We start from the raw sequence: 11,067 nt of genomic DNA on the forward strand, positions 1-11,067 counted from the left end.
TTCAGAGGTTGGGCTGCCATGGACTCTCTGATACTCAGGATCTGCCATAGAATATACCCTTATACTTTATGAACATACGTGAAAGCTTATGTCACCAAGCCCCACTCACTGCTGGCACGTGTCCTAGCTTTGAAGGTCGAGTCCCTAGGAATGAGGCAAGCTGCAGAAGTGTCTGTGCTGAATTCACTCCGATGGGTGCTGCGAAGGCAGATCTGTGCCCCTAGTGACAGGCAGTGCTCTCCTGTATTTTCCTGTAGTGTTTCCATTGCTTGCCTGTGAGCTTACCCAAAGCTGACAGACTATTTACCTCGGGAGGGGTTCTTACCACTGGTTTCTACGTTAGCTCCCCCAGACTTCCAAAATTCTGCTTATATAGTGCTTCAGACATCAGCTGCTTTTGCTCCGATAGGTACGCGGCACCCAACGTGACCATAAGCCGAACCGTAAGCACCAGCACCACGCAAAGTACCAGCACCAAGCCTGCTGCCAGCACCAATGCCCGTGCCAGGACCACCACTGCCAGCACCACGGCCCAGACCAGAGCCACGGCCCGAACCACCACGGTGCAGATGAACACCACCACGCAGAGCGCTGCAAGCACGGCAGCCAACACCAAAGCCACCAGCCGCACCACGGCGAGCACCACGGCTGCAGCAGCAAGCGGCAGGAGAAGACAAGGAGGTACGTGAAAGGCTGTCCCCCTGAGAGCAGTGCCTCTCCTTTGTCTGAGCTTCTCTGTGCCATAGTGAGTTGTATCTTTTCTTCCTCCTTGAGAGGACGATCCCGATGAGAAAATCATCACCGGGAGGACAAGTATTGTGCTTGCAGAAAGAAATTTTTAGGGGCAGAACTGGAAATCTGAGCTGGGGTGGGGTTGTTGAGGCTTTGTTAACATCTGTGCTGCAAAGTTTGCCCAAAGACCAGGTCAGGGGCTGGATGCCTCAAGGCAAAACACAAGCAGGATGTCTAAGAAGGGGACAATCCATCGTCTGCTGGCTAGCTCAGCAATGCAGTGACAGAACGCTTCTCTTTCTAGTGTGGCCCATTTGCTGTCAGTGTTTTCATCCCCCTGGCTAAGTTTTGCTATTTATGGTGGTTCACACAATGGGGTTGTTTGAATTCTCTGTCAGCTAATATAAATAGCTGCAGTTCATTCATCACTGAACCATCGTGGGGACCTTTTGAGGAATGGTGAAGCTCCTTCATGTGAGTGCAGCTCACGTAAAGGAGCCTTCCCATGTGCTTCTGCGAGGGGACGCAGGCAGCTGTGGGCGAGACGAAGTAACAGAGAACATCTGTCAAAGCAGGGGGATGCTTAACCAGCAATGTTAAACATCCATGTGAAAACAGCTTTCACAAGGTCAACGCTTTCATGAGCTTGAGAGGAACAAGAGTTTCTGGTTATTTCTTATTCCATTGTTGCTTCCAAGTAGTGTTTCTAAAGGCCTCATCCAATGCTCCTCCATAGCAGGAACACCTTTCCCTAACAGCTTCTTTGACCCATGTAAGGTTATGTTGGATCTTTGGCAGGCTTTGTTATCAGATCTTTATCTGGGCCATGAAAAAAAGCCTCCCTGCAGTGCTAGGGGGGGGTTCGACCACCACAGATTTATTTGCTGCGGACTAAAAATCAGTTCCTGCAGCGCTGAGACACCTTTCCTTGAGAGCTTTCCTCTCCACGTCCTTGCTCAGTGCTTCTTCTGATTCTGAATTGCAGCCAAGACGAGCGACATCCAGATCACAGATATCACCGAGAACAGTGCCAGGCTGCGCTGGGCCAGCCCCGAGCCACACAACACCTACGTATTTGATCTCTCCATCACCTTGGCACACGACCACTCTCTTGTGCTGAAACAAAACCTAACCGGCACCGAGCGTGTCATCGGAGGCCTCCGAGGTGGACAGAAATACCTCGTAGTCATCACTGGCTACCTGAAATCCCAACCCAAAGTAACCTACACAGGCGCATTCAGCACAAGTAAGTACCCCTTGGCGAAAACAAACATTTTTTTTTTCACGTTAAGATACTGGACACAAAAAAAAATATGGAAAAAATGTGTAAGGGATGGGGAGCCATTCAGTACCAGTGATCCCAGCCCTGGCAATGCTCAGTTGTGTCACTGTATGTCTGGTATCCTCTGTCCCAGCGGCAGGACCTGGCTGTGAAACACCATGGATGTGTTTCTTTGGCAAATTCAAGTTGACACTTTGGTGGTGTAAAATGGACCCAGATTGTGGGAAAATTAAAGCCAGTCTCAGAGGGGTGTTTGTCTCATTGTGCGTGCAGAAGGCTTTGCACAATGGGGCTTGGTGGGGTCCAGACAGCACTGCGGTAATTAATAGGAGTCAAACTGGGTTAAAACAGAGTAAATTCAGTCCAGCGTGATTACAAAATAACCAAGAAAAGCTGTTTCTCCAACAGCAATTTCCATAGCCACCTATCTGCTTTGCATACTACAATATCCAAAAAAGGCATAGAGAAGGGATTAAATGGTGGGTTTAGTCTTTTGGGAATCCAAGCTCCATGTGCAGAGATCACATCTGAAACTCACCAAACCCTTTGGCATGGCCAAAACTTGCTGTATAAGGCAAAGCCAACATTTTTTTACTTTTATTTTTTTAATAGCTTGGCGTAGAGGCGCCTTGGCTGGCTGGTGTGGTAAAGTTTGTGCTGGTGCTGCCAGTGCTGCATCTGGCTTGTTCTGGCACTTTGGAGCCTCCTCCAGTGCCCACGGGGAGCCTTTCCAATGGCTTCAGCACGTTTGGATCAGGTCTGAAGGCTCTTACCTTCGCGAGCAATAAATGTGCCCACAAAAATGTTGTGAAAATACAACAGTTTGTAGAAGGAACATTTGCATGTGCTGACTTAGAGCCCTCGGTGCCCAGGGAAGCTGCGTTTCCTATAGTGTACATCTCAAATGGGAACAGATCGGGCAGGCAGCGGTGCCCAGCCCCATGCAAAGGGCATGGTGCAATCAGGTGGGGAGTGCTGCGATATGAACCATGATCTGCTTTCCACCCCAAGACATTTTATCCCCCCTAGTGACAAAGCTCAACTACAATTCCCAGAGGGCTGTGATGGCAGGAGCGTGTCACAGCTTCTTTAAAGGCCTTTATACAATGCACAAATCCTAGAAGGCTGCAGGACAGCAGTAGAAGCTCCATCATGGCCTCTTTGTTCCCCTGGAGCACGCTGTGGTTTTCTGCCCTCTCTAAGACCGGAGGAGCAAAGCTAATCTGGCTACAGCAAGGCCATGGCTGCTTCTCCAGAGCCCCTGTGCAGGTCCACACTGTGAGGAGAGCCGTGGCCACCAAAAGCAGAGCCTGGTGGGTCCCCTCCATAGCCACCAAGAGACCGACCAAGCATTGCTGCAACACGAACCGTGCCGGCACAGCCAGGCAGCAGTGGATTACTCATCCTGCCAGCTGCATCCAATAAACACTGCTGCAAAACGTATGTGCTGGGGTAAACACATCCAGGCCTGACTCCTGCAGCTTGTGTGTCCCCCGCTCCCCGTGCTGGAGCTGGGGCCAGGGGGGTTGTTTATGGCCATGCCTTGGCCCCGCTCCTGCCCACAGTGGGGCTCCCGGAGGGTGTTGCTGCAGGATCTGGTTGCCCTTGGCTGACCGCTCCTTCTGTCCTCCCCAGAGACCCCGGCGCAGCCCAAGGTGTCCCTGGCCAACATGATGATGAACACTGAGCCGCTGGAAGGGCCTGAGAGCGGTGAGTAGTGGGGCTGGGGGGCTCTGGTGGGACCCCCATGGAGATCTTGGCTGTCGGCATCAGTCTTCCCCTTGCCCGATCCCAAACCTGGCCCTTTGCAGAGCAAGCGTAGCCCCGCCAGGACCAAGGAATCTGGATGACAGCCTTGGCTCCCTGTCTGAGGCCTCAGCCCCGTGCAGGATCCCGAGCCTGCTGGAGGCTCTGGGATCTTCATGGAGGACTCAGACCAGGTCCCGTCATCAGGAGATGAGACAGGGTCCAGGTGCTTGCTGCTCCCCAGGGACACGCTGTGCCCCATGGCCCACCCAGTGCATGGAGATATAGCTGTAGACACGAAACATGCTCCTTTTTGCCCCATCTCTCCTGATTTATCACAAAGAACAGGTCTTGGCTCCCTCACTTAACACACAAGTCCTCCACCGACAGCCAGTGTCCAACCCTTGGATTTGGCCTGCTGACAGCGTCCCACCAGGTTACTCCCTGCCATCAGTGGCTCATCACAGTAAACCACTAACGAGCAAGCTGTCAGATCCTACTCTGCTGATAATCACATTAACCCTTGTTAGTAACCCATAATCACTGTAGCTGTTCAAGCATTGTCTCGTGGCATTCGTTGACACCAGGCTCCTTACATCTGCCATATAATGCACAGTCATATTCTACTGCCCTTCCTCCACAGATCTGGAAAGGTCTGTAGCCTCCATAAAGCCATCACTGTCACCAATTTGGATGTGGATCTGGCATCTAAGACTCATTCCTCATCCCCATATATTCTCTTTTTTTTTTTTTTAAAAAAAAAAAAAAAAAAAGCTTTTTGCTTGTACTGTGGCTCATCTTCTCCCCAGCCTTGGGAGCTGGGTGTGAAATGTGCTGAGCAGCAGGTGGAGGTCTGGGATGGGGCTCAAATTACTGGTGGAGCAGGGAACATCTCTTCTCATTTCATCTCATCTGCATCTTGGCACTCGTCCCACCACCGCTGTGATGCTCTGAGTGGCTTCTCGTGCAAGGTGCCACCCGTGCATGGTGACACTGTCCCCTGGCTTGTTCCCTCAAGGTGACTGTCACCCCTCTATGGCTTTGCTTAACCTCTTACCTGCCAGCCCTGTGGAGACAAGGTGTAGCTCTGTGTGGGTCTGTCAACACAAAACCTCTCCATCTCGCCTCCTTTCGTGACCCGTTTGCAGCAAATGCCTCTGCCCAAGGATTTATGGCACCTGGAGTAGGGGGAAAACATTTTAGGAAGGCCTCCAGGGACGGTGCTGTTAATCTGCGGTTTTTCAGCAGGCTGAGGATATTAAACAGAGCAGGGCACAGGGGACAGGTCGTTTAACTGAGTCTTCTCTAGTTCTCTGTGCAATGGGAAAGACCCGTGCATAAATCTTACAGACCTCAGAGGAAGCCCCGGATTCTGGCATCCTTATATAGGCAAAGCAGCTGCTCGCAGGGATGGCTTTTGCTAATAAAAACTCTGGGATCTGGGCCTCAAGTTATCATTTCTGGGCAGGAAAGGAACACGTTTAAATCCTCATCATGGCCTAACGCCTACCAGGTGTGGCTTGCCTTAAAGATAAATTAAGCACACTTAAGAATTAAAGTTACAGCCAGGCAAAGAGCTTTGCAAGCAGACGGGGGGAGGTGTGTGAAGGCCCAGTCCTACCCGCGCCACCCCAGTGCAGGGGCCTGGAGACATGCTGGGTTGGTGCTTAGCAAGGGGGGGGAACAGAAATCATGGGTTGAGGAAATTCTGTGAGCCTCACATTGGGCTGGAGCATCAGGTGCATGGGCTGATCCAGCCCCCTTGGCTTCTGGTGTTTTTAAATGCTTCATTTATTTTATTATTATTATTTTTTTTCCCTTTCCTGGATCTCTTTCCCTTTTCAGCTTTTAACTCTTTCAGGATCATTTAACCTTTGCACCTTTTGACACGCAGATTTGGCAGACCCTTGCTTGCTGGACTTTGACATGGGCATTCAGTGCAAGGACTATCAGGTTGTGTGGTTCTTTGACTACAAACACAAGATCTGCAGCCAGGGTTGGTATGGTGGCTGCGCTGGTAATGCCAATAGATTTGAGACCGAAGCTGAGTGCATTAGCAAATGCTTGAAACCATGTAAGTACCACGTGGGGGTTAATCCTTTCACATTGTATCATGTTTGCAAATAATGTTTGCATCAGAGAGAAAACACCATTTAAAAACCAAACCCACACAATTTTTCCTCCAGCAGCAGCTGAGAAAGCCAAGCAGCCACCCCTTGAGAAAAGATTATCGTCAGGTAACACATACACAAAATAACCATAAACCAAAGCAAATCCATTACTTCACCCTCATCATTTCATAGCATGCATCCGAGCTTGTCCAGCACAAGATCACCAGCAGCACAGACTTGGTTTTCATCTGCTCCTTGACCTGACCATGCCCCAGCACCTGCTTTGCATGAGCAAGTTGCCTGCATGCCATGTCTCACCCCAGGGGCTGTCATATTTGCACGACCCAAGTGCAAACCACAGCTGGCAGCAAAATCACGCGCAGGATTTTGGGAGAAGTGTGCGGTCACTGACCTGCAGGTCCCAAAGCGGTTCGTGTTGTCGCTGCATGACCGATGCCACCACTCAGCACTGCGCCCTTGCCGTGGTGCAAACCACAAATGCTTCACTGCCTGCATCCAGAACACTTCACACGGAAAATGACTCCACGTGGCACGGGGCTTGCGTGCAGATGTTTTCCTTTTGCAGCAAAAGATAAAAAAAAAACGAAGCTGAGGAAGGCACCCACGGGAAAACGGCAATGAACTCCTCTCCTGGAGGCGTTTCTAACCTCCTGGGTTTTGGGAGCTGGGAGAAAAGCAGTGACTTACAATCGCCTGTGTTGGCTGAGCAGGGATGGGATGGGAACCTGACTGCAGCAAAGCCCTGCTATCATAGCAGCTTTCTTCTCTTGGTCTTTCAGGGCATTTTGCAAAGAAATGGGGGAAACCCAGGAGCAATGCAAGCTCTGGTACCGAGGGCAGGGCTTTAATCCTGTTAGAAAAGGCCCCCTCCCACCCGTTTGGTCTTCTTGTGTGGATTTTAGGCTCCTTAAATCAGACTTGGGCATTCTTGCCCCCAGCCATGGTGCAGCCTCGGTCCAGCTTTTCCACCCCCAGGCACCTGGGGCAGCAGCTGCTCCAAAAGGAGATTGCACAGTGCTACAACCAGGCACCATGGACAAATTTGGTTGCAGTCTGGGGTCTTTTTGGCCAGAGGCATCAGCACATAGCTCGTGCAGAAACCTGTGGCATCAATCTGGACCGGGGTTTCACCCTGACGGAGCGGGGAAGCCTCGCTGATGTGCTTTTCTCCGGAGGGCGCGCCTTTCCGCTCGCCCCGGCCCCTCATCCAGCCCCTTCTGATCATCATCACATGCCTTGATGATGTTTCCAGCAACTGTTGTTCAGGCTAAATTGATATTTCACGAACTTGGCGCCATTCTGCCCTGGGCAGAGAGTCAAGAAAAGCAACCGAGGGGCCCTGGAGGGATGCTCGTGTCTCTGCCCGCCCCACCAGGGTCCCCTCGCTCCATTCACTGCTTTCTCCCTCTTCTCTTTTTGGTTTCTGCTAAACCACAGCTTGAATCCACTGTGGAAAAGGAGACACAGGAGCTTGCAGCTCAGCTTTTAAAACTCTGGATGTTGGGCTGGACTCTCAGTTCAGCCCATTGCAAGGACCGGAGCCAGGTGCAGTGCTGAGAAATGCCTTGGCCTCCCAAACCTCAGGGCTCTTTGGGTGTGCTCCAGATCCATCTCCCCCTGGAAACCCTTTTAAGTGCTCTGATAACCTTTAATTGCTGCAATTTATAGACTTTTTATATTTTTTTTTACCATAACAAAATTAAATCTAAGTGCAGGTGAGAAGCCCAGACACATTTTCTCTGCAGGATGAATTAAAAACCCCACTCGTGTGGCACCACCCCGCACGGCGTGAATATTAGGGCAGGCAAACTGAAGGTTATGATTCAAGGGATTTTTTTTTTCAGCTATGATAGCGCAGCTGCTTTCCTCAAGCCAGCAAATCAGATCTGCCTCCAAAGTGTTTGTTGAATTTCTCAGTGCCTCGGCTGATCCTGAGAGCCACTGCCAGTCACAAAGGGGACAGCGGGGTCCAAACGCTGGGCTGCCCAGATCCTGTGCTGTGGAAAAAAAATACCTTACCACTCCAGAAGCTGCGTGTTTTCTGGCTGGTTGGCTTCGTGAGGGGTTGCACTGGGTTTGGAGCAGTAGTCTTTGTGTTTGCATCTGCTGGCTTTCGGTATTCCGGAATGACAGGAAAGAAGAGAGGAGGATTTCTTAAAAAATTGAACCCCAAGGGCAAAGAGCCTGCCAAAGGGATGGGGAAGCTTTTGGCTGCCGGAGCATGATAGCAGAGCTTGAATCGGAAGGTCAATATTGATTTCAAATTCCTAGGAAAAGCAGAAGTTAAGAAAGACTTCAACAAGCTGCTTTTAGAGCAGAACAAACAAAACCATCAGCAGGCAGGAGGGACCTTTTCAACACTTCTCCTCTCCCAGTAGGTCACGTTCCCAGACCCTACCCCAAACCTTGGCCACTGCTTGGGTTTGACCCACTTGGCCCCATGCTCACAGCATGCAAAAAAGAGGGAAAATGCAATCGAAATGAGCAGGTAGGGAGGTTTTAGGCAGGACCTGCCCATCCCTGGGGTCTGGTCAGTGTAGGGTCCGTGACACCAATTTTTGCCTCCCCCTGTCCTGCTGGCTGCAGCATTCCTGGGTGCTGGGCAGCCGCCAGCACCGGCCGCAACTTCCTCCAAAGCAAACCTGCCACCAGCGCTTTCTTATTTCCTAGGATTTGCTGCCAGACCTACTTTCTAGTTGGGATTTTGGGGATAATCTTCTGTGTGCTTCTTCCTGTGAACATTTTATCAGGGTTTAGCAAGCCTTTCCTCTCATCAGACCCCAAAGAAACTTGCTTGCAAACGCACCCTTTCATACATTCGCCCTATATCTCTATACTTTTCCATTATGTCCACTCGTGGATATTTGGGACCCTGTTTCTGGTAGGACAGAGTACCTTGATTCCTGGCACGCGGCCTGCAGCACGTTACAAAGGGCGCAGTCCTAAGACGAGGTTATCACAAGGCAATTTCAGGTCCTGGATTTCCTGACCACTTTTTGCTGGTGTACTCTGTATATCTTGGTTTATTTTTCCTTTTGGGAAAAAAAAAAAAAAGTTATTTATTTATTTAGTTGGCAATTTAATTATTTAATTTAATTTAACACATCCCGGTGCTTTGTTATTTTGTCCACCACTTTTCCAGTAAGAGAAGTGGGATGCCGTGGGGCAGCATGCGGTAGGTCCAGGAGCATCTTCACACAGAAGATTCCTCTTTTCAGGGAAAGCCATGCTTTTTAATTGGAAAACGATGGTGAAAATACTTTTTCCATTGCAACCCAGTTGATGCCCGCCAACTCATTTCCTGCAAATCCCCTGGATTTGCAGCACACGTCCTTCTTGCTGCCTTTATCCATCCCAGTGTGGATGCATGCGTTCCCTGGGGCTCAGCGCTGGGCACGGACACCCAAAACCCTTCTCTTTGCAAACTTAGAGACTGGATTTAGTCTTAGAAGATCAGGCAAAGCCTAGGCTGTGGTTCCCCGTTCTGACCTCGCATGCCAGCCCTACTCTCAGGCACTTCACAAACACTGAGAGAGCCTGTGCTTAGCCCAGGGCCCCAGACCTCTTGCTTACCCTTGGTGCTCCTGCTTTTCCTTGCAGCCACGGACATCTGCCGGCTGCAGAAGGAAGAGGGGACCTGCAGGGACTTCGTGCTGAAGTGGTACTACGACCCCAAGACCAAGAGCTGCGCCAGGTTCTGGTACGGCGGCTGCGGGGGCAACGAGAATCGATTTAACACGCAGAAAGAATGTGAAAAAGTTTGTGTCCCCGGTAAGCACCCACACGCCTCCTCGAGGCCTTAGCTAGACCCAAGTGGTTGCAGCAAGTCCTGGCAGCCACCCTGGTCCTTCCCCAGCATCCCAACCTTATCTATTTTCTCCTTCTCCACCAACCCTTCCCAGGCAACATTAACCCTGGCGTGGTGACGACGATAGGAACATAGAGCCAGCGACCTGCCAACACATACCTCTGGGACAGCCAGGAGCGTCAGCCGTCGCCACCTTATCCCCATAGAAGCTAAGGGTATAGACTACCTTGCACTGTACTATTTCATGCTTTTAACTCCCGAAGCAAACCTTGAAGAAAGTGTTTTGCTACATGACCTATCAATATGGTGCTAAACTGTTTGTGGACTGAGTCCTACCCCTGCCCGGGTTATATTGTATAGCTTCAACGTTGCGAAGTATTTACCTGATTGCAGATTGTTACCGTGTCTGAACACGTTTCCAAATTACCCTTTCTTTCCAATTCGGGCAATGCAAAAATCAGCAAATCTAAAAAAAAAAGAAAAAAAAAAAAAAAAGAAAAAGAAATCATAATAATTTCACTGCAACTGTTACGTGCTTGCTTTTATCATTTTCATAACTGAGCATAACTTTACTTGGAAAGCCTTCGAGTAAGAGAGTAGCTAATTCTGATAAACAAGCGGTTCAATTTTTCATTCTTCCTTTTTTTTTTTTTTTTTTTTTTTTCTCCTTTTGCTGGATTAGATTTCCAACTAGATCTCTCGTATGCATTTGTAACATATGTGGCCAACCAAACTAGCGAGGCAAAGGAAGCAAGGTTTCTGAATGCAAATGCACTGCTGGGACCAAGGCCTCAGTTAATGAATTTTTAAATTGTGGTGTAGAATGTCTCTGGCATTCTTCTAATGTTGTCTGTTTTATAAAATACAAAGCAAAGCAATCTTGGGGGGAGGTGGGCGGGCTGGAGTGGGGATTTTATTTTTATTGTGGACTCTGTGTCAGGAAGTCTATACAAAGAACTTTTAAATAAAGTCTAATGGAGGTTTTGAGAAACTCGTGCTTTTGTCCCATTCTTTTTAAAGCTGTGGTAGGCATCAGGGGAATGATTTTTCAGTCTGGAAACAATTTATTTGGTGTGAAATCCCTAATGGCCCTTAAAGGGAGGATGGCTGTAGCGTGGACATTCAGGGGGGAATCTCTGAGATGCTGCTGGTAACCTGGGGGTTTCCAGCTTGGGAAAGTTGGAAAATGGGATGTCCCAGGAGATGGCCATGAGATCTCCATCCTGGAGGGGTTTACACGAGGCAGGACGTTGCTCTGAGCAACCCAGCCTCAGCTGACCCTGCTTTGAGCAGGGTGTTGGAAGATCCAAAGATCCCTTTCCACCTACACAACCCCATGGGCATCCCTGGGGGTCTGCTTTGCTGTC

The 11,067-nt window shown here is 49.8% G+C and overlaps 1 protein-coding gene across 10 annotated transcripts in view; it reads left to right on the forward strand.

Moving 5' to 3' along the window:
• Nucleotides 1-10,629, forward strand: part of COL6A3 (collagen type VI alpha 3 chain) — a 56,653-nt gene extending 46,024 nt beyond the window's left edge. For 2 of the 10 annotated variants that reach the window (XM_082762893.1, XM_082762890.1), the window contains 7 exons: nt 410-681; nt 1,718-1,978; nt 3,650-3,724; nt 5,655-5,834; nt 5,947-5,997; nt 9,493-9,663; nt 9,795-10,628. In XM_082762893.1, the coding sequence (XP_082619019.1) occupies nt 410-681; nt 1,718-1,978; nt 3,650-3,724; nt 5,655-5,834; nt 5,947-5,997; nt 9,493-9,663; nt 9,795-9,835 (1,051 nt within the window). In that variant the 3' untranslated portion in view covers nt 9,836-10,628. Of the gene's footprint in view, nt 1-409; nt 682-1,717; nt 1,979-3,649; nt 3,725-5,654; nt 5,835-5,946; nt 5,998-9,492; nt 9,664-9,794 lie in introns of all 10 variants that reach the window. The other 8 variants (XM_082762891.1, XM_082762897.1, XM_082762898.1 and 5 more) reach the window with 8 other exon arrangements.
• Nucleotides 10,630-11,067: the final 438 nt, after the last annotated feature.

Source organism: Aythya marila, assembly GCF_965140915.1.
Source record: "Aythya marila genome assembly, chromosome: 6".
Taxonomy (NCBI): Eukaryota; Metazoa; Chordata; class Aves; order Anseriformes; family Anatidae; genus Aythya; species Aythya marila.